At 47.4% G+C, this 24,421-nt stretch overlaps 1 protein-coding gene across 4 annotated transcripts in view; it reads right to left on the bottom strand.

Moving 5' to 3' along the window:
* The window catches only part of LOC139766227 (uncharacterized), a 55,208-nt gene that overhangs the window by 1,402 nt on the left and 29,385 nt on the right, over positions 1–24,421 (bottom strand). For 2 of the 4 annotated variants that reach the window (XM_071694550.1, XM_071694552.1), the window contains exons 2-8: positions 11,246–11,551; positions 10,863–10,950; positions 9,032–9,167; positions 6,420–6,646; positions 1,836–2,655; positions 533–720; positions 99–265 (exon numbers count right to left, since the gene is read on the bottom strand). In XM_071694550.1, coding sequence (XP_071550651.1) covers positions 99–265; positions 533–720; positions 1,836–2,655; positions 6,420–6,646; positions 9,032–9,167; positions 10,863–10,950; positions 11,246–11,542 — 1,923 coding nt within the window. In that variant the 5' untranslated portion in view covers positions 11,543–11,551. The remainder of the gene's footprint in view (positions 1–98; positions 266–532; positions 721–1,835; positions 2,656–6,419; positions 6,647–9,031; positions 9,168–10,862; positions 10,951–11,245; positions 11,552–24,421) is intronic. The other 2 variants (XM_071694553.1, XM_071694554.1) reach the window with 2 other exon arrangements.

Below are 24,421 nucleotides of genomic sequence, written 5' to 3'. Positions count from 1 at the left end.
GTCTTACTGAGGGTTCTGGGCATTATTATCTTGTGAGGGATGTCATGCATGATACTATGAGTTGAACGATTAGTACGTATGGCAGTGTGAGGACCTACCTGGAGGGGCGGGATGGTGGCGTTGGCGGCGTGGCCGACGGCAAGGGTGCGGCGGTGTGAGAGAGCCACACACACGGCCTGGCTCGTGGGGGCGTTCACCAGCTCCTTTAGCACCACCTGGGCGCCTTCTCCCTCCTCCAGCGTCGCCTTCATGTACTGCCCCTCACCTGCAACACACATGATATTCTGAGGTATTACCTGACCTGCCGCAGTTCTCTCACTTTATATGTGTCATGCAAACTGCTCATGACACTCGACAGTTATGCCATGCAAATCTGTCGTGGAGGAAATTCAGCAAGCAGGTCTTGTAACTGATTTATGAGAAGCCCTACGAGAGGTCGCTGGTGACCACAGTGAACGAAAGCGGCTCTACATATCAAAAGTGTCTTCCAGTGAACTACGAGTTTGTTGAAAAGAAATGTATATGGGCTCACTCTCGCTTTCAGCTAGGGTCCAATTCCCCCCGATGTGTATGACTTCGCAGGGAGCCACGTTCAGGTCACAGGTGAGGAGGACGGGGTGCTTCGACCTGCCGGGTCCTTGGGTGGTGGTAGAGCGGACAGACCGCTGGAGGGGCACCAGCGTCTCCGGGTTGAGCTCCGTCAGCTGCCCTGACCCGGTCCTGCCAGCCAACATCGGGGAAACACCGTTACCAACACAAGATAATATTTCGCACTGACATTAAACATTACAAAGTTGATGCCCAGCATATATATATATATATATATATATATATATATATATATATATATATATATTTTTTTTTTTTTTTTTTTTTTTGCCGCTGTCTCCCGCGTTTGCGAGGTAGCGCAAGGAAACAGACGAAAGAAATGGCCCAACCCACCCCCATACACATGTATATACATACGTCCACACACGCAAATATACATACCTACACAGCTTTCCATGGTTTACCCCAGACGCTTCACATGCCTTGATTCAATACACTGACAGCACGTCAACCCCGGTATACCACATCGCTCCAATTCACTCTATTCCTTGCCCTCCTTTCACCCTCCTGCATGTTCAGGTCCCGATCACACAAAATCTTTTTCACTCCATCTTTCCACCTCCTATTTGGTCTCCCTCTTCTCCTCGTTCCCTCCACCTCCGACACATATATATATATATATATATATATATATATATATATATATATATATATATATATATATATATATGATATATATATACATATATATATATATATATATATATATATATATATATATATATATATATATATATATATATATATATATATATATATGATATATATATACATATATATATATATATATATATATATATATATATATATATATATATATATATATATATATATATATATATATATATATATATATATATATATATGATAGACGCCAGACGGTACTTAAGTTGTGATATTAGGATTCAGATAATTTTATTGATTATTGGCACCTGATGAGGTGAGCTGTCTCCATGAAGGCTTTTGTGCCACATGTATGGAAGAATTACATGTTGAATAAGATTGTATGAACTACTGAAGTGCGATTTCACTTTCATATATATATATATATATATATATATATATATATATATATATATATATATATATATATATGATAGTGATAATGATAATATGATTACCACAACGTAGACTGATATTCGCTGTGTGATTCTCTTAGGTTCATTTACCTTCATAGTTTTAATGCTGATAATTTTTTTTTTAAACTGTCGTGTCTCGCACTGTACCTGAAGAGGACGATGGGCTTTTGGCCTTCAGGGAGAGAGGCGATGATGTTCCTCACGTTGCCCAGGGAGGAGGTCCTGATGAGCTGGGTGTTGGTGCCGGCCCGCTTCAGGAACGGCGTCAGGTCGCTGGCGGTCGGCTGAGCGCCCGTGAACGGCACGAAGGTGGCGTCTGCGTCAGGCTGCTCCGACTGGGCTGGGATCGTCGTCTCCATGGCCTTTCCCCGAGACTTGGGGAAGGAGGTTGTTGAAAAGCCAGTTCGGCGCAGGAGAACCTGGTTCGTGGGGACGCTCGACCGGAATCTGGAACCTTCTGGGGAGGAAGTGTCGCTAGTTGTGGGGGATGATGTTGTGTTGATTGTGGTGGTTCTGGCTGTGGTAGGGATGGTTGTGGGCACAGTGGTGCTCAGGGTTGTAAGGGAAGGAGGCACTGGGGAAGCAGTAGCGGTTGTAGGTGGTAAGCGTGACTGGGTAGCACCTGTGGCGGTAGTGGGCCTAGCTGTGATCAGAGATGGCCTTACAACCCGGCGGTTGAACACGGGGTTCACCCGGACCGGGAGGGGCGTGCCGGTCGTGCTTCTCCTACGGCTGTTGAAGAAACGGATCAGAGCCGCCAGGTCTACATCACTGGGGTTAATACTGTTAATGTCAATAAAGCCATTAAATACGTTAAACCCGTTGTTGTTACTGTTGCCGTTGGCAGGGTTAAGAATGGCATTATCCTGGTCGTTGCTGCCGCCGTTGTTGGGGAAGGGCTTGGTTGTGGTTGTGGTTGTGGTGGTAGTGAGTCTGCGTGGCCCGACCCCACTCGCCTCTACACTCTCTGCAATACACAAAGCCAAGCGATCTTCAAGCCTTCCCCTACGCTACCAGCAGGACCCCGTAAACCCCCCCCCCCCCCTCATCATGACGACAGTCCTGCCCACCAAAGCTGCGCCCAGTAGCCAGCCACGCCAAGCAACCAGCTCGCCCTCGACTCGGCTCACACACGTGGCGCCCAGTGGCAGGTCAGCTTCGTGTATGGGGTGTGGCACGGCCTTAGAGCAACGCGGGGAGGAATCGTAAAGCTAGGCACGGCCACACGAAGAAGTAATGAAGAGTCGCACGTCTATAGCGAGTGAGTTTCCTAACATGCTAATGAACTCTGCTGATCTGGGATGAGTTGTTGTGATGTTTATGATACACATTCTGACGTATGCTGATATGTAGCAGACTGCGCTAGTTATGCGCACACCAGTGATGAGCTGTGCTAACCTTTGGTGACCTCTGGGGGCCATAGTGAACCCATGTAGCTTCCCGTGGGTCAGTGTGTTGCTTGTGTTGAGCTGTTCCAGCCTGTGTTGGACTAAGGTGAGTGGAGGTCGCGTGGAATTCCCTCTGCTGAACAGCACTAGCCTGTGGTGAAGCTGTGTGGGTGTGTATTACCTGTGTACAGAGGTGTGGTGGAGCTAGGTTAATCTATACTGACGTAGCGATCTGTGTGTGTGTGTGTCTGTGTGTGTGTGTGTGTGTGTGTGTGTGTGTGTGTGTGTGTGTGTGTGCTACTGGACGTTCTTCAGCCTACAAGGGGCCCAGAGACGTGTGTCTCAGGCGCCCTAACCTCTTGAAAGGAGCCTGTTACCTGATTGCTTTAGAGTCTCTCTCTCTCTCTCTCTCTCTCTCTCTCTCTCTCTCTCTCTCTCTCTCTCTCTCTCTCTCTCTCTCTCTCTCTCTCTCTCTCTCTCTCTCCAGCATCTGGGGCTTGGTGGAACCCCACCTCCTCTCAGTAAGTGAAAGGGGGGAAAGGGGGGTGTGAACTGTGTGGAGATGATAGAAGATGAGAGTGGCGACCTTGGGTGACGTAGGAGGACGTACGGTAAGAGGATGGTGACCTGCGTGACACGCCCCCTGTACGTACCTGGAGGCGATTAATGCTGGTGTAGGTTTTGACATGTCCGGGTTATCAACACCCTCCTCCCCTCTCCCTTCCCCTCCCTGCTTCAGTAGGACGGCTGGGCGTAAAACACTTGGAAATGATGTCTCCTTCTCGCCTTTCCCCCCTTACCTGGTCTGACCCTTTGACAGTGTGGTCAAAGGCCAGCCATCATAAACCATTGGCGGTACTGGTGTGCTCAGGCAGCGAGGTGGTGATATGAGCGAGCTGGTTGCAGCGTTGGTGTGGACCGGGATGAGGAGGTTCATACAGTCACTCAGTGCAACTCACACAACCGGGTCGTTGAGTCCCGCTGTATTAATGCAGTTGTATCAGACGCTCCGTCTACATTACTGAGTGGGGTAGTGGGGATGCTGGTATGTTAATGGTGAATAGCAAAGCTGCTTTGATATGTACAAATGCTGATTAGTGCTTTCTAGTGCCTGTGCATGCCAACGCATTTTCTCAAGCAAAATACAAGCGGTATGTGTGATATGTAATATTATGTGTTACATTGCAAAAAAAAAAATTGACATATATCTCATTATAAGTTAAGTTTCATGAAATACACACAAAAATAATTGATCACTGTACAACATAGCCACATATGCTTGGTCACCCACAGAAATGATCGATCACCGTACAACATAGCCACATATGCTTGGTCGCCCACAGTAGATCGATCACTGTACAACATAGCCACATATGCTTGGTCGCCCACTGAAATGATCGATCACCGTACAGCATAGCCACATATGCTTGGTCGCCCACAGTAGATCGATCACCGTACAGCATAGCCACATACGCTTGGTCGCCCACAGTAGATCGAGCCACTTAGGCTTGGTCGCCCACAGTAGATCGATCACTGTACAACATAGCCACATATGCTTGGTCGCCCACAGTAGATCTGTCTGCCCCGTTGCCAGCATGACTGTGTCACACAGTAATGATTCTCATGAATATTTCCCACGTCTTGTAGGCTGTGTGGCGCCCAGAGCGAGTCCTGCCCGGGCGTGCAAACGTGTGGTCGTCCGTTGGTCGGGTGTGCCCACGAGCAGCGTCCCTTCTATGAGAGGCAAGTCCTGATCTGTTTCATCATTTAAGCCCTGCAGTGACCCGGGGGCCCTCCCCCATCTTTGATCCTTTATTGCTGAACCTTGTGATAACCAGTGATCAGAAAATGGACTCATTTATTTACCCTATCGTCTCTCGTCAGTGGAAACAATCTTTGGTATACCTTCAGTCCTTGGCCTCAGACGTGTGTGTGTGTGTGTGTGTGTGTGTGTGTGTGTGTGTGTGTGTGTGTGTGCCATTCCTGTTCCCATTGCTTGTGTGGCAATCATTACATACTGAGAAATGGCCCGTCTTTCGTGACTTCAGAAACTTAAACCGTAAAATTCATTCTTCGTAAAGTCTTGACCCCAGATGCCAACTAACCTACGGTAGCGTGTTGGTGTTCCTGGACGGTGGGTCACAACCCACCGTCTACAGACATTATGGGGGAAGAAACTGGAAAGAGAAACCTGACTTTGAGACAGTGTTTCATCCTCACATCTGCCCATTCTTGGCGAAGTGTTTCATCCTCACATTGCCCATTCTTGGCGAAGCTCTCGTGTCCGTTCTCATAAGGTTCTGGTCGTGTTACCTGACGGGGGTCTAATTATGTTTATCACATGCTCTCGCGGTCATTTATTCCTGTGTCGGGGATAATTACATTTTCATTTTGACTACGGAAGGTAAAACTCTATTTGCCATGGCACCTTCACCAAGTTATTGATCTTATTCTTTTAAGGTTGGTGCTGAGCGAACTGCCCAGCTCGCGCGATACTGCCTGTGAATGTGATAGCATCAAGTATGGGGCCTGACACGTTTGTATATGTTAGGTGTTCAGGTGGAGTGAGTCGTCTTTTATCGTCTAGTCTTGTACATCTTCCTTGTCTGTACCCGCAGGTACATGACCGACCCTCAGCCTTGCCTGTACCCCCAGGTACATGACCGACCCTCAGCCTTGTCTGTACCCCCAGGTACATGACCGGCCCTCAGCCTTGTCTGTATCCTCAGGTACATGACCGACCCTCAGCCTTGTCTGTACCCCCAGGTACATGACCGGCCCTCAGCCTTGTCTGTACCCCCAGGTACATGACCGGCCCTCAGGTACATGACCGACCCTCAGCCTTGTCTATACCCCCAGGTACATGACCGACCCTCAGCCTTGTCTGTACCCCCAGGTACATGACCGACCCTCAGCCTTGTCTGTACCCCAAGGTACATGACCGGCCCTCAGGTACATGACCGACCCTCAGCCTTGTCTGTACCCCCAGGTACATGACCGGCCCTCAGCCTTGTCTGTACCCCTAGGTACATGACCGGCCCTCAGCCTTGTCTATACCCCCAGGTACATGACCGGCCCTCAGCCTTGTCTGTACCCTACATTCCATGACCTACCCACATCCTTCCTAACACACCACATTGCACCACACCTTGTACTTCTTGCGTCATTACCTGTTTGCAGCCTCGCAGACCGCGTATGTGTTCTTACCACACCGGTCTGGGGATGCCATGCACCTGGCAGTTAATTCGGTTTAGATAACTGGCTTCGGCCAGGCAGTCAGATGGTGGGTTAGGCAGCAGAAGTGGGACAAAGAGATGGCACAGACGGAGCAGGTTGTACTTACGACATAGCCCGGGGTATCGGACGGAGCAAGAGGTGCCGTCGGGGCAGGAGGAGCAGGGAGACCCCTTACTGTACATGGTGCTGAAGATAATGTTGCCGGCAGGTCCATAGTTACAGGTGTACAGCTTCTTCCACCATCTGCCCTCCTTGAACATGATGAAGCCGCACCCAATCTTGTACGTGCTCCACCACAGCATCTGTGTGTAGTGGCCCGTGCCAGAGGAGAACCTGCGCCGGGAACCAGACCGTAATTACTCCTCCAGCAGCCACTACTGGTAGTTGATTGTTGTGGTTTGACCCGTCTGGTGTTGTGCTACCCATAATGTGTACTGACCTATCTTGTATTGTACTGAATACATGTACTGAATAATTGTATATCATCAGTCTGCTGTTGTGTGATTGCTATCTGTGTGTTACGGGGAGAGAGGTGCCCCCGTCTCTTAACCTAGCATATATCTACCATGTCTTTCCTCATATATATATATATATATATATATATATATATATATATATATATATATATATATATATATATATATATATATATATATATATTGGAAAGGATCACAATTTTGCGCGTGATCAAGATATTCCTATGAGTCCACGGGGAAAATGAAACACGATAAGTTCCCAAGTGCACTTTCGTGTAATAATCACATCAACAGTTGATATACATCGTTTACCAGATGGCGTCCTAGCTTCGTCTCTTCGATGTATATCAACTGAGGAGGAGACGACCATGCGGCTAAAGACGACAGCAGCAGCAGCAGCAGGAGGATCAGCCTAGTTAGATGGTACCTCCAGAAGAGAGAGAGAGAGAGAGAGAGAGAGAGAGAGAGAGAGAGAGAGAGAGAGAGAGAGAGAGAGAGCTGCACCATCACGACGCGTTAACAGAGAGAGGGTAATGGGAGAGAGAGGTGATGCCTGGCGAATTCATAAGCCTGAAGGGGGTTTGATTCCGCTCTGACTGATACAAAAGATGGAGGAACATCCAACCCCAAATAGATGAGCAGTGTTCCATAACTCCATACTAGGACGGGTCTGACCCCCTGTGGACATGAAACACTTGCTCACAGTAGAAAGGATTATGGTATCAGTACACCTCCAGCTTCCTCTAGCTTTTGGGAAGCAGATTTTTCTTTTTTTCTAATGCTGATTATGTGGGATTTCCAGGATATAGAGGAGGTTGTATTTATGTTAATGTATAGATGAATTGTCGTGTTTTGGAATTGAACTGAGGGAAAATAGTGACACGCAGAGTATGAGAGAGAGAGAGAGAGAGAGAGAGAGAGAGAGAGAGAGAGAGAGAGAGAGAGAGAGAGAGAGAGAGAGAGAGAGATGAGTGAATAGGGATAGGTGATGCAGACAGGTAGTTTATAGATAGAAGAAAGAGAATAGATATTAGCCCAGAACCCTGATAGACAACGCTGATGATAGAAACAGAAGGGGGAAAATCGCTCCATCATCTACTGCCGTGAACCGACTGGAAAGCTATACACTATACAGCTATACACTAGGGAACAGAGTGACGCGGAGAAGCCAAACGAAGGAAGGTTAGGTAAGAACGAAATGCTATGGAGATATATTGAGGGCTACGAGTAATGATTCGCTTACTTCTCTGAAGGAGGAGGAGGAGGAGGAGCAGAGGGATGGGTCATATGGGAGAATGATCACCGGCACACACCTTGTACTTCGAGAGTCACAGTGGTGTGTCTCGGAGAGAATGCAGTGGGATTCTGAGAGTTTGAGGAGGTGAGAGTGATGAGGGAGAACTTCAAATATTTGAAGAAAAAAAAAAGAGTAGAAGTGAGAGCAGTGGGACAATAGTTGGAGGAGTTAGAAAGGTCTGTCTCAGGGATGGGCCTGCACCGTGGCATGCTCCTGAGAGGGTGGAAAAGAGCCTGGTGTCTCGAGACATGGACCGGAAGTAGTTCAGAGCCGCACGTCCGTAGAATTCGTGGAGAGATTATGCCGTCTGGGGGGGGCGCCATACGCCATGTCCACATGAAGGTGGGGGAAGTGCTAGGAAGACTCCGTGTGGGCAGGATGTAGGAGAAGGCGTGGGTTCAGTGGGAGGAGACGGGGGAGGACGACTCGACGCAGAGTCATTCAACTCGAGGAGGAGGAGGATGAAGATTGCGCCAGAGAGGAGCAGCCCCCATCATCTGGAGAGGTAGCTGTAGGGTGATCGGGTCAGAGGAGAGGAGGAAGGGTAGAATCGCATCAGTTGTTAGAGATGCTCTTGACCACATGAAAATATGTCCCTAGAACTCAAATCAGCACACCTCATTATTCTTTTCTTTTTTATGGAGGTGGGCTTGAATTACGAAGAATGAGTTTGCCATTGATTCCCAGCGGAAAGGAAAAGTTGTACTGACTAGGCGGCACAGGACCTACATCATCAGTGAGGAAGATTGTTGCAAAGCCTCATATTGTCGTCACTTTTCTCTGTACGGAAATTCTTTGTAAGAGGGATGGAGGGTGTTCCTCCTCTCCCACATTCTTCGCCTTGTGCTCGATAAAGGTTATCATTATTTGAAGTGTGCTGATTCACTTTTGGCTAGGATTACTACCAAGCTTAAAGAAAATGGAGAGATAGGTGAGAACACTGACTTAAAGGGATGGATGTCCTTGGGGTTGAAGTCGGCCACCTCGTTGTACCAGGCCTGGATGGCCCGCTCCCACTGGACGCTCGTGTCGAAGTTGCTCTGGAAGCTGATGAACAAGTTCTGCCCCACGCCAAACCTGGCTGTATTGGGGCCGTTAGTAAAGTGTTTTATATATATATATATATATATATATATATATATATATATATATATATATATATATATATATATATATATATATATATATATCTTTCTTCTTTCTTCTTTCAAACTATTCGCCATTTCCCGCATTAGCGAGGTAGCGTTAAGAACAGAGGACTGGGCCTTTGAGGGAATACCCTCACCTGGCCCAATTCTCTGTTCCTTCTTTTGGAAAATTGAAAAAAAAAAAAAAAAAAAAAACGAGAGGGGAGGATTTCCAGCCCCCCGCTCCCTCCCCTTTTAGTCGCCTTCTACGACACGCAGGGAATACGTGGGAAGTATTCTTAATCCCCTATCCCCAGGGATAATATATATATATATATATATATATATATATATATATATATATATATATATATATATATATATATATAACCACGAGAAAAATGAAACACGATAAGTTCCCAAGTGCACTCTCGCGTAACGATCACATCGGCAGGGGATCAATTACACGAAAGTGCTCTTGGGAACTTATGGTGTTTCATTTTCCGCTGTGGTTTTATGCATATGCTAGATCACGTGCGCCGCTGTGACCTTTTGCGATATATATGTATATATTGGAAAGGATCACAATTTTGCACGTGATCAAGATATTCCTATGAGTCCACGGGGAAAATGAAACACTTTTCGTGTTTCATTTTCCCCGTGGACTCATAGGAATATATATATATATATATATATATATATATATATATATATATATATATATATATATATATATATATATATATATATATATATATATATATATATATATATTATACTTTGACGCTGGCTCCCGCGTTAACGAGGTAGCGCAAGGAAACAGACGAAAGAATGGCCCAACCCACCCACATTCACATGTATATACATACACGTCCACACACGCACATATACATACCTATACATTTCAACGTATACATACATATACATACACAGACATATACATATATACGCATGTACATATTCATACAAGCTGCCTTCATCCATTTCTGCCGCCACCCCGCCACCTCCAATTTGGTCTCCCACTTCTCCCCGTTCCCTCCACCTCTGACACACATATCCTCTTTGTCAATCTTTCCTCACACGTTCTCTCCATGTGACCAAACCATTTCAAAACACCCTCTTCCGCTCTCTCAACCGCACTCTTTTTATTACCACACATCTCTCTTACCCTTTCTTTACTTACTCGATCAAACCACCACACACCACATATTGTCTTCAAACATCTCATTTCCAGCACATCCACCCTCCTCCACACAACTCTGTCTATCGCCCACGCCTCGCAACCATACAACATTGTTGGAACCACTATTCCTTCAAACATACCCAGTTTTGCTCTCCGAGATAATGTTCTCGCCTTCCACACATTCTTCAACGCTCCCAGGACCTTTGCCTCCTCCCCCACCCTGTGACTCACGCTTCCATGGTTCCATCCGCTGCCATATATATATATATATATATATATATATATATATATATATATATATATATATATATATATATATATATATATTCACAGTTGCTTCTTCCGCCCAAGCGAGTTAACGAAAGAAACAGACGGAGTCTCCCACTCGTGCTGCACACACACACACACACACACACACACACACACACACACACTATCAATACCAGGTCAAGAGGTCAGTACTCACAGACTCGGCGGCAGTCGGGGCAGTCGTGCTTGAAGAGGCACTGGTCGGCGTGCCCCTGCGCCACGCGGGCCAGCTCGTCGTCCCACTCCTGCCGACGACACTGACCGTTAACCACAAGGTCACCACCCATCCAGCACCCCCACAACTTATCCTTCAACTGGTGTGTTGTCTAGTCTATGACTACATTGCACAATGTTTTTGTTCAAGGAAAAAAATAAAGGTAATTTATGTTTTTAGGATGATGTGTCCTCTTATTGATTACATTGTATATTGTACTGAGGTGAAAGTTGACTGGAATTCATTCAGTGGGTCAGTGGAGCTTTGAAATGCAGTATGGTTGGGGGTTAGGGGGAGGAGGAGGAGATCGTATGATAAGTACTGACCATGAGTCTCATGTTGGAGGCCGCCGGCTGGGACCCGCCAACCCCGCGCTTCTCGTTGCCCGTGGCCACTTGGGAGCGCAGCTGGTTGTGCTGGGTCACGATGGCCGTGGCATCCCGCCTCTCCACCCCGCGCTTCTGCATCTCCTTGCCGCAGCGGGCATTCACGCCGGTAGACTTGCACAGGGTGTGGTTGGGCGTGAAGCTGCAGTAGGGTTCCGACTGTCCCTCCGTCTGACCAGCCAGCCACACTATACCCACCACCACCACCACCACCTCCGTACGCAGCCTGTGGCCCATCGTCGTCAACTGCAAGACGAAACGCGCGTAGAACACACAGCCGGGCAGCGCTCAGAAGGTGAGCGCTAATACACACGAGCTCGACCATACACCTCAACACTTGGGGTGGATACCCCCACGTGAGTCTAGCTAGACCTGATGAATGGCATGTCACACGGTTGTCTTGTGTTGGAGAACATATGGTAGTGAAGTGTCGTGGAATAATCTCAAAGGTATATATATATATATATATATATATATATATATATATATATATATATATATATATATATATATATATATATATATATATACAAACCTCCAACAGCCAGGACCGAACCCCTGTGGAGGTTTGTATGTTATATGAAAGCGTGCGTTCCTATACACTTTGCTCGTATATATATATATATATATATATATATATATATATATATATATATATATATATATATATATATATATATATATATATATATATGCATAATTTCAGTTCCATTTCATAAATAGCAAAAGAAGTGAAATGCTGTTCAACTTACCATTATTAAGGTATTTCAATGGCAATCATATTGGATTCAGAGCGAAATAATATTTCGTACACAAAATCAGTGTTGCATCCCAACTGGAAATTGAGAGGAGAGCTAAACGCTCTATGTTTTTCTTGGCCTTGAAAATGTCCGGCAAACGTTTTCGTACGTTGTGGAGGAGAGGAGCTGCAGCGTGCTAGCAACGTTCGATGAAGATCGGTGGCAGAGCCTAGGGGTTTTCCTGTATCACTTTTCGAAGTCATCTTTCTTGCATAGTTTTTCGATGTCTTATAACTTATTTATATGAAAATTTCATGTTTTTTTTCTTTATATCTTTGATTTCTTCAGACATGTACACTGCTGTAAATCGTAGACATAAGATCGATATATATATATATATATATATATATATATATATATATATATATATATATATATATATATATATATATATATATATATATATATATTTATATCTTTCTTTCAAACTATTCGCCATTTCCCGCATTAGCGAGGTAGCGTTAAGAACAGAGGACTGGGCCTTTGAGGGAATACCCTCACCTGGCCCAATTCTCTGTTCCTTCTTTTGGAAAAAAAAAAAAAAAAAAAAAAAAAAAAAAAAAAACGAGAGGGGAGGATTTCCAGCCCCCCGCTCCCTCCCCTTTTAGTCGCCTTCTACGACACGCAGGGAATACGTGGGAAGTATTCTTAATCCCCTATCCCCATATATATATATATATATATATATATATATATATATATATATATATATATATATACATAAGTATCTAGCGTCCGTGGGCGGAGGGACACAAGTACCTTGTGTCCGTGGACTGAGCGACACAGGTACCTAGTGTCCGTAGACGGTGGGGACACATTACCTATTGTCCTTGGACTGAAGGACACAGGTACCTATGGTGTCCGTAGACGGAGGGGACACAAGTACCTACAGTGTCCGTGGACGGAGGGATGCAGGTAAGTACAGTGGCGTCTCCTTGGATGGGACAAATGTGTATGTTACTCTGGCCGGGGTAGACCATGGGAGACCCTTCTGATGTTTACATACGATGTTGACGAAGCGGGCCGACCACAACCCGCCCGCCCGGCATTACTGTCCTCTCGTCCCTGCGATTCCACACACACACACACACACACACGTCCGGGTACGCCTTCCATGCGCGATGATTTGGAAGAAGACTAACATTGAGATAGGTTAGTGGTGTTCCCGTGCGCGATTTGCGGCAGTCGTGGAAGACCTGGGAGTTTAGCAGGGGGTGGTGTGGTTAACGGAAGGAGTACGAGGTTGGAGGGAGAGGAGGAGGGGGAGTGGCGGCTACCTCACACGGTAGCCGGGTCACGACAGTGGCCTGGACCATCATTGGTCTGGCCCTGGGCGGGCCTTCTGCTGCCTCATCCGTGAGGAAGGCATCAACTAAGGCACATATACTCGTATATATCTATTCGTTTATTGATATATAAACGTACAGGCGCTCCCGGTGGAGTGACAGTATTGCAGTAGGCAGACGTAAGGCGTTCCGGGCCGTTAAGTGTAAGTAGATGATTAGGGTGAGTTAATGGCGCAATGTCCCGGACGACGGAGGCCGTGGTGTATGGTCTGGGTGGCCTTGCGCAGTGTGTCATCTGCCCAGTCTTCATCCCTCCGCTTCAGCCAGGTACTGCCTTGTCCTGTGCAATGTACGCACCACGAAGTACTCTCGTGTACTATATCAGAATATGAGCCAATGATATTTTTATTATTATTATTATTATTATTATTATTATTATTATTATTATTATTATCATTATTATTATTATTATTATTATTATTATTATTATTATTATTATTATTATTATTATTATTATTATTATTATTATTATTATTATTATTATTATTTAGTAGTAGTAGTAGTAATCGTATTACCGTTTGATTACCACTGTCCACGCTCTTTCTATTCTGTAAAATATATATATATACTTTTACTGGGTTATGTCATGGGGTTGATTGATTGATTGCCTTTCTTCAGGGACCCTAGAACATTATGATAGGTATACACGTATGCAATACACCACAGTAAGGTACATAGTAGCTTCCACAAGGATAACCTACTAAAGTTTTACAAAATTATTCCCAGTAGGGTCCTTGTATTGTAGCAAGATGGGAGCAGTCAACAGAGGAGCCACCCCACCCCTGACAAGACACACATGCACGTTGTATATCCCTCTCTTTAAAGCAGTGAAAAAAGTTAAAAAACCCACCTTGCATAATGTTACCTACATGTCTAGTAATATACGTAATTATTCAGTTCGGAGAATCTTTCTTCGTCAGTGTTTCCTCAATGCTGATCTGAACAAGGTTTATTTTGAAGGGGTTGATGCTGCTATATGCCCAGATAGCAGTAGGTAGATCTGTGCTCCGCACTTTGTATAACTCATGCAGGGACGTCAGGCCTGATTTTGCGTGGAGACCACCGACTTCTGTTTGGGCACCACTGATAGTGCACAGATGCCACGGATTTTACACAGATCGCACCGACTGTGCCACGGTTTTGCCCATTATACCATTGTATCTTTTAACTCTCTATGGACACCAGTCTCTGTCACGGTCATCATTTGGGCAGGTGGACAACACCGAGTGCGAGTCCTGACAACTACGCCAAAACCAGGTGGCCGGAGATCAAGCTATGATTATCTTGATCGTCTCTGGTGAAAGAGGCAGACCTAACCTAACCTAACTTAGCGTAACATAGCATAGTTTTTCCTAAGCCACGGCAAAGCGGCGCGTAACTTAATAATATAATAAACAATACGCACACTGCCTAATTTTCTGTTGACTTAAAGTTTAGAGATACATTTTTTTCTTTTCGTATGTTGTTACGCGGTGTTTCGTGAAGGTTTGACGTAGGGTCTCTTGGGAGTTTCGTGGTTTGGTCTCTCATGCGCCATTTGCTTAAATGGTTCGTAGCGAAGGGAGAAGATGAAGCGTAGTTCTGCTGAAAGATGTGTGATGCCTCTCTTGTTATGTCGTAGTATAGAAGGGATCTCTGTTGTCCTCCTTACTTTATAGATGGGGAAAGAGATCTGTGCCAGAGTAAGGTTGTAATACACCTCACACACACACACACACACACACACACACACACACATGACGATAGACGCTGTCTCCTACACTCACGATGTTGTAGACGGTCTTTCAAAGTGTAATACCACCTGAACTGTAAAGATGTTGTTTTTGAGGTTAGATTTTTGACTATATTCCGTCCCCCAGGAAAACTGATTTGTCTAGGGTCTCTGCAGGCTGCCACACTGGCCGGCAGATACCTTGGGTAATCTCTGGCGGCCGTCGGCGACGACTCACAGCCCCGCCACAGCAACTGGCGAGGCCAAGGTATTCCCGAGCGAGGGAGATTTGCCAATCGATTGGTCTGGTTGTGGGTAAGCGATGTGTAATTAGCGAGCGCGGGCGGTGGCAATCAGTGAAGGGCGTGCGCAGACACTTGGGTCACCTCAGCTATTGTCTAAGTGGCCAAGGAACCTTTAGCGGTTGCGACACCACTTACTTTGAGGTATGATGATAGCTTCTGTCCCTCAGGTATACTTTGTATGATAAGTATAGACTACGTCCAGCACGCGGACTCGTGGACGCAAGACGGCCGGTTGCGAGAAGAACGGCTGTCAGAGAGTTTCGTGGTATCTTCTCGTTCAAGAAGAGCCAGGGTGGGATTAGGGCCGTCCTGTTGGTACGTGGTAGTTAGTGAGGGGTTTGGGACTGTGTGGCATAACGCATTCATTGACCTACGACGGTACGACCCTTCTGCACCACGGTATACAGTGCCCGACCCTACGACTCTTGAGCACGTCGGAGGCCCTTGAGCCCAACGGTACGACCTTTGGTCATGATGACCCTTGCCTTTGGCGAGACCTCTTGAAGGTCAGGTCACAAGCCTGGCCGCCATAAGGGTCGTAACTGTCGTCTTCAAACGTAGGACCGTTGGGGGTCAAGTAGTTTATAGTGACATCAGCAATGCTTTGTTTTCTCTTGATTACCAGTTTACTTTTTCTTGTGGTTAGTGGTGAAAATCTTGCCCTTGTTTGAACGTCTGCCGGACCTTCGTACTTGGCTACGTAAGGGCCTGTCGTATACACCTCACGAAAACGTCATTGCGATGGCGTGTTTATATGTAGGAATTGTGGTGTGCGAGGTCGGGGCGGGGCGGGGCGGGAGGAATGCAACAGGGAGATGAATTCGTTAATAACCGGATTGACGTCAGTTGGGTAATTAGCGTCAATACGGGGGAAGGGAGACACACACACACACACACCGCGCAACCTTCGGGGTTCTGATGATATTGGTCTTTCACGAGCCATTAGCTGCGTGTGGTGAGTGGGGCTGGTGAAGGCTGCGCGGCTGCCACGGAGCGCCTCCCGGGAGTCACGCCGGATTTGTCACTACGTCTCAGTTGACGGCATCCCAGGGACGGGCGGCCTTGGGCTGACCGTGGATAGTGGTCATGCTGAAGGACTCCCTCACCCTCCTTCATCTCCTGTGCTTCTTTCCCCACATACACGTAACACTGACCAGTTGGAGCCTTCCACAGCGGCGGGGGGCTGGCAGCTCCCTCCATCCCCGGGCGCCACAAGTGGTTGGTATAGCTCGCTGGAATAGCTACCACAGCGATGTTTCTGATGTGTATAGACCATATGTGGAAAGTTGTCCCTCTAAACCCTTTAGGCACAGCGATACGACCTTGGGTTTGACGGACAGGTCACAGGCCATCATACCCAAGGTCGTACCGTCGTGTTCAAGGTCAGTACCGTCGTGTTCAAGGTTAGTGCCCTTGTGCTCCATGGTCGTAACTTCATGCTCAAGATACGTACCCTCGTGCTCAAGATACGTACCCTCGTGCTCAAGATACGTACCGCCGTGCTCCAGGGTCGTACCCTCGTGCTCAAGATACGTACCGTCGTGCTCCAGGGTCGTACCCTCGTGCCCCAGGAGTTGATAGAGAGATAGCTATCCAGACACTATTAACGTGGTGAGCGTTGCATACATCCACATTGGGTACGTCGCTGTGTTTGTCCTTGGTAATACTGCTGGACAACACGTACACACTGTGGGGTTCCAGACGCCATTGTGGTTGATGCCCGTCACTGGGAAATGACATCCGTGTTCGTTGTCCTGGTCTTCCCATCACCACCAATACATTACCTCCAGTGATGATGGCCCGACGCGTCTCCGACTGTGTCTACGGCGGGCGCAAAACAGCCCAGCCTTGTCTTGAAGTTCCTTAAATGTCGTCGTTGTCTTCTTCACTGCCGTTTCGCTTTACAAGGTTGCTGTATCGCTCCTGCCCACCATACTGCTTGTACACACACACACACACACACACACACACACACACACACACAGACACAGACACACACACACACCTCCCTCTCTCTCTTTCCTCGGTGAGGTAAACAGTTCACACGCGACGGGTCTTGACCGGTGAAGAGCCACTGTACCTCCGTTAGCCTCAGCCGGGGGACGTAGCCGGCCTGGTGTGCCCAGATCCGTGGGTTCACGCGGTGCTGGGATTACAGGATGCGTGCGTAACGCGCAGCTGACGAGCACGGGCGCCGTGTGGAAGGGGACGTGTGACCTCATGGTTCTGGTGATGTATTTCCGAGTTGCGATGGCGTTGTTGGAAAATCATCTCCATATACGTGCGATGAAGCTTGGACTCACGTAGCCATTTCTCTTCTGTGGGTAGAATGTAGTAACTACATCGGTTAACCGTTGGCCAAGTAAGAGCACCGGTAAAAAAAACCTTTGCTTTGAGTGTCGTGGTTCTTCGTAGCGAGTGACCAGATGTGTAGCTGCGTACGTGGCTGAAGTAACAGTAATAGTCAGACGGAGGAGCGGTATGTACCTCAGTGTAAAGTGAAGACGCTTCTTTTCATCCTTGAAGAGGCAGAAACAGCGAGCGTCTTGTGGTTGTTTTCCCGCCCCTCGGGTACGCCGCCCTCAGGTACGTCTGTGGCCGACCAGTGTCTCTGTTCGTGGTAGTTGGCAGCAGGTCCCCACACACACACACACACACACACACACACACACCACACACACACACACAAGATCGTCGATGGAAAGTCCTTGGTCGGGCCTTGATGTCTCATGTCGAGTCTTCCTTACTGGAAGTAAAGTCCTCCGGGGAGCCACGTTCTCAGCCGCTGAATCTTTCTCGTTGCCTGACGGAGGACACCGAGCAAGCCCTGGTGTAAGGTGAGGTAAGATAGCATGTGTGTGGAGATAAGTGATCTCTACCCAGGTAGTCCAAAGAAAGAGAGAGAGAGAGAGAGAGAGAGAGAGAGAGAGAGAGAGAGAGAGAGAGAGAGAGAGAGAGAGGTGGTAATAGCATGAGTATTATAGTGAGACCTGAAGAGGTTTTGCTGAAGTGCTTAGATGTGGGCCGAAGATGACAAAAAGGTTTATACTTATCGGAAGTAGAGGGAGACAAGAATTGGAGATTGAAGTGGAGGGAGACAAAAATTAGGAGACAAGTATTGAAGATTGATGGATGGCGTGACAGAGGTTCTGATTGGCTGGGGCCCGAGATATCAAGTCCTGCGATGGTTCGTTCATGTCTCACTGCAGCTGGCCCGGTACACCATGCAGCCACCAGTGCACCCTCTGTGCATCGGCAAGGTACAGGATGCGGTGAGGCGGTACACGCATCGTCTTCGGTGGTACAACGTGTTAGACCCATTGTGCCGTGCCGTGGTGGTGCATGTTGTGTGATGGGGCACATTACTATGTGGAGTGGCACACTATGTGTGTTTGCGTCTCGGCTTACTGTGTTGGCCAGAACACCGCACTGTGGGTGTGGGTGTGGGAGCACGTGTGGGAACGACCTAACACACACTGTGGGGCGTCTTAACAAACCGTGTGGGTCTGACTAACACAGCTGTGGGGCAACAGAACACGCCATGTGGGGTGACACTGTGCACGGCGCCCGTGCACCATACAGTGCGGGATAACACACCACATCACACAGATTCGCACTGTGTGGAGCAACACCGTGCCTGCGCTCTTTGGCAGAACGCAACACACAGCGTGAGGAGGAGGAGGAGGAGGGGTATGGATGACGGGGACACGACATACCCATAGTGTGGCGCGCCGTGGTGTAGGGCGGACCAGGATCACGGCGCGACACACCATGTGGATCAGAGGGCTCTGGAAGCGTACAAGAAAAAGACTAGGTGGAGCAACACGTGCTTTAGATGCGCAAGGCAAACTATGGAACCAGAGTATGTGGCTAATATGGCATTTCCTGACTGCAACAGCACACATGGTGTGTCGGTGTGTTGGTTGCACAACACACTGTGATCGCGACGGTACCAGCCAGCCATGTAGGGATGAGTGGTATACTATGTAGGGCAGGTGTTTAGTCACTGCGTGGGATATCGCGAACCATTATGTGGCTCCAATCGTAATTTGACACACTGCCAACACAGTCTGTACGTACACACGTACTGTGGCCGGTGGCACATGCCCTCAACGTCTTCCGTACATTTTCTCCTTTCTGTGTGAGCTAATGATGAACAGTATTTTCATTTCCTCGCTAATTGTGTAGTTCATATTCACAATGTCACGTAAGGGTGACAGAAAGGTTTGGATAGAATTCTTTGAAGGCAACTGACTTAAGCAGTTGGTATAAGCCAGGTTAAAGCAGTTGGTATAAGCCGGCTTATGATGGCTTCAGTGGCGATTTCTGGTATTTGGAGGAGGTGTTGGCTGGGCTGAGGTGTTGATGCAGTCATATAGTTCGTGACTGCGAAGCTCGCCACCCGCCGTGGTGCTCGGCCTGCTCATGACTGAGCCTCTCCCGTGCATGATTTTCCCCAGTTTCCGCCGTTTATTATCACCTCTGGCTATATCAAGCACTCGCCAGTGATCGCGAGTGGAGCGGTGAATATTTCGCTGTTCATGGTACGTCTTTACCTGCTGCTGTAGACTTTAACGAGACAGTAGATAGCAGTCCTCTTGAGTAATGCGTTATAAACACCGTAACGTAACGCGTTATGAAGACCGAGGTTTACGTTATGTAGAGGAAACTGCCAGTGTTATTAACGGTGAAGAAGGTCCAGCAGAATCGTGGCGTTCATCATATGAGTAAGTCTCTACTGACGACACTTGTTTGCTGTGTCTAATGGCGTCACAAGTGTGGTGAGGAGTGGTGTGTACGTGTGTGTGTGTGTGTGTGTGTTTATGCAGGTGTCCGTCTGCATTGCGAGCCACAGCCTTAAAGCTTCCCACGCGCCACACTCCCCGGCTCTGCCGTTCTGCTCTACACCGGTGGTTTGATGGAGTGGCATCGGGAGATGCGCTTCATCCCTGTGCTCTGTGTGGCGGAAATGTGCCTCGTGACTCCCTCCACGTCGTCATACACCGGTGGTGGCCCGGTACGCTGCCTCCGTCCGGGACACAGATGCAGACTTCTTGGTGTGAAGTACGAGCGACAAGGACGCATGTGTCCTACCCTCACTAGCTTTTAGCACTCCCCCTTATGTTGCCCTGGCCACCGAGATCCCTCGCCATTCCTCTTTATTTTTTTATATTTTCAGTGGGTAAAACAGAGCGTTCGTTGCCTCTCTGCTGCGTTTCCATGTGGCGGGAAGGGACGAGCTCCTCTGGACCTTCTCTGTTAGATCTCTGTGGTTCTTTTAAGCAGTGGAAGTATTCTTAAGATGCATATCTAGATTTAGGTCTACTTTGGGTCTAAGGTGGGCTGCGTTGCCCACCAGGGTAAAGGTAGGCAAGTGTTCATGACCGGTAAAGGCCGGTTCTAATTCCGGTCTAATTGAGGTCAACATAGTTATCGTGTTACTATTAGGGTTTATAGTGAGTTATAAGTTTGACTGGTAATGTCCATCTTCCTCTAGCACCACTTGTTTATTGAGGAGTAGTGGGGTCACCTGAGAGTACATCAGCCTCAAAAGTTGATAATAGAAGATTGAAGAGAAAGGCGTGTGTATCATTTTCGTATTTACAGGCCGTTGCACCGAGGGTCGGACAGTTGTGCTAAGGGGTCGTATCGCCGTACTCTTAGGTCATACCGTCGTGTTCAGTGGTCATACCATCGTGTTCAAGGGTCGTACCGTCGTGTTGAATAGGTCCAACTACCACCATGGTCCTTGGTGTATGTCATGCACGTACAGCCATTACACTCAATCATAACTTTCCGGCCCCCCTGGTGTGTGTGTGTGTGTGTGTGTTGCACTGCACAGGGAGGTAGTTTTTCTCTTGGGGGGGGGGACATATCTTGAGTCACATTATGGAGTAGGGGTAAAGTAGAGAGAGACTTGGGCCGGGTAGGTGGTAGCATCTGATACGGTGTGTGTGGCGTAGCGAGATGGTTGTGGCGGTGTACTGGTGACCACAAGGCTGGAGCAAGGAGGGAGGGAGAGAGTCATGGCTGGATATTAGCATGTGCTCTACCACCCACCACCACCACCAGCAGGGTGGGCGCTGCCACGGGCGTCGGTACCTTCCTGAAGTGCCCAGTCGCCTCCTGCTGGGGGTGTCTGTCGCTGTCGTCTTGTCCCAGATTCCCTCCAGGACGCCACATTTTACGTCTCGTAAATTGTAGTTAGGAGGAGCTTATGTGGTCATCTATCGAGGTCAACGTTGGTGTGTTGCTTGACGGTGCATGCGTGACGCGGCTTCCTGTTTTGGTTTGAGCAGCTCCGTGAACGTCTTGACCTGACACATAAAGGTCAGGTCAGAGACTAGGCCGTTGTAAGAAAAAGGTCGCCCCATCGTGTTCGGGAGTTCGATTGTCGCACATCCGGCATTTATGTACATCATTTGACAGCACTGTTGGAGTACGTAACGATACGTGCTCAGATCTTGTAACATATTTTTCTCGGTAAGATGCGATAGATGAGCTGGCTGTACTGTGAAGACGCTTGACCTGTGCATGTTGTACGGGAGGATTTGCTCTGAACATCGTACACGTACCATCGTAGGTGGTGTACATCATCTTGGTAGGCATCTCACCTGTGCAGAAGAACCTTCAGGGACAGAGAGTGCAAGATGGGGACCATCTTGCACTTGCCTCATTACCAACATTAAACGACAACCTTGTGTCCTGGGAACGCCCTCACCCCCATGTGGACGCGTACCGCCGGTACACTACGGTAGAGTCCCTGGCAGGGGAGCGTGCCGTAAGCCCACGTACCGTCGGTACACTACGGTGCAGGTTTACCTGGCAGGCAGGCAGGCGAGCGTGCAGTAATCGTAGTGAGAGGACCATCTGCCGGCGGGGCGGCCGCATGCGGTCAATATGTGTACGAGTGCTGGAGTAAATTACCGTACGATCGGCTCGACTGGTTGCAACTGCTCCTGAGCGATTTCCTTTGTTGATATGAGTTACGTATACAGCGGGACCAGAACATAGACTCCGGCGTGGCGTTTACGTCTCACCCATGACTAATGATAGAACTTCGATGTTGTTTAAAAGAGTCTCCAGGCCATGATACGTAAACATGAGACCTTGTCTTTGTGCAGCTCCTCTGCCCATATTTCCCACTGGACTTGACTGGATGGCTTCAAGGTACTGATAATACAGGAGTGGATCCATCCTTTCTACGTATAGCAGACGATTGTCGAAGGTAACGGTCACTCAACATTATGATGTTAGCAACAGTCAAGGGAAAGTGTTGTCGCCGTGAGATTCCACAGAGGGAGAGTTCCGTCAGGCAGACCACTTGCTGTGTGGGTTTGTGTCTGGTGTTTGTACACCAGTAGACTCAGGCTGTCATACACTATACTTGCTGTTCAGGTCTGTGTCTGGTGTCTGTACACCAGTAGACTCAGGCTGTCCTACACTATACATGTCTGGTGTTTGTACACCAGGAGACTCGGGCTGTCCCGCACTATACTTGCTGTTCAGGTCTGTGTCTTGTGTCTGTACACCTGTAGACTCAGGCTGTCTTACGCCATACTTGCTGTGTGGGTCTGTTTCTAGTGTCTGTACACCTGTAAACTCAGGCTGTCTTACGCCATACTTGCTGTGCAGGTCTGTGTCTGGTGTCTGTACACCAGTAGACTCAGGCTGTCCTACACTATACATGCTGTGTAGGTCTGTGTCTTGATTTCCTTACGTAAAGATTGTGAAATCTTGACTTGTCTTGCTCGACGTGTCCTCACAAATTGAGCCTCAGTTGTAATTGTTTACGCTTACGTATTTTCAAACTCAGACCCGTATGGCTTCGGTACCCTTAAGCCTTCCAGGAACGTACGTCTGAATGTAAGCACTCGAGAGGATGTTTTGGTTTCTGTCTGGGTTTGTTTGAGAATATCTCGGATGGCAGTTTACAAACAAAAGCTAATGATAAGATCTTTTGACTACAGAGGCTGTTTCACAGTCGTTTATATATATATATATATATATATATATATATATATATTTTTTTTTTTTTTTTTTTCATACTTTGTCGCTGTCTCCCGCGTTTGCGAGGTAGCGCAAGGAAACAGACGAAAGAAATGGCCCAACCCCCCCCCCCCCCCCCCCCCCCCATACACATGTACATACGTCCACACACGCAAATATACATACCTACACAGCCTTCCATGGTTTACCCCAGACGCTTCACATGCCTTGATTCAATCCACTGACAGCACGTCAACCCCTGTATACCACATCGCTCCAATTCACTCTATTCCTTGCCCTCCTTTCACCCTCCTGCATGTTCAGGCCCCGATCACACAAAATCTTTTTCACTCCATCTTTCCACCTCCAATTTGGTCTCCCTCTTCTCCTCGTTCCCTCCACCTCCGACACATATATATATATATATATATATATATATATATATATATATATATATATATATATATATATATATATATATATATATATATCTTTCTTTCATACTATTCGCCATTTCCCGCGTTAGCAAGGTAGCGTTAAGAACAGAGGACTGGGCCTCTGAGGGAATATCCTCACCTGGCCTCGTTCTCTGTTCCTTCTTTTGGAAAATCAAAAAAAAATGAGAGGGGAGGATTTCCAGCCCCCCGCTCCCTCCCCTTTTAGTCGCCTTCTACGACACGCAGGGAATACGTGGGAAGTATTCTTTCTCCCCTATCCCCAGGGATATATATATATATATATATATATATATATATATATATATATATATATATATATATATATATATATATATATATATATATATGAATAATTGAATATTATAGAGAATATACTACAAGGATAATCTTCGTTCAGCTCCTTGTAACGACATGGTTAACGCTGACAGCACACAGAAATCTAAGAAGTTTAAGACAGAAAACCCACCCCCGTGCAGTGCAAATAGATGCAAACACACACACACACAC

This window comes from Panulirus ornatus, chromosome 57 (assembly GCF_036320965.1).
Source record: "Panulirus ornatus isolate Po-2019 chromosome 57, ASM3632096v1, whole genome shotgun sequence".
NCBI lineage: Eukaryota > Metazoa > Arthropoda > Malacostraca > Decapoda > Palinuridae > Panulirus > Panulirus ornatus.
This window is presented reverse-complemented; position numbering and strand designations above follow the sequence as displayed.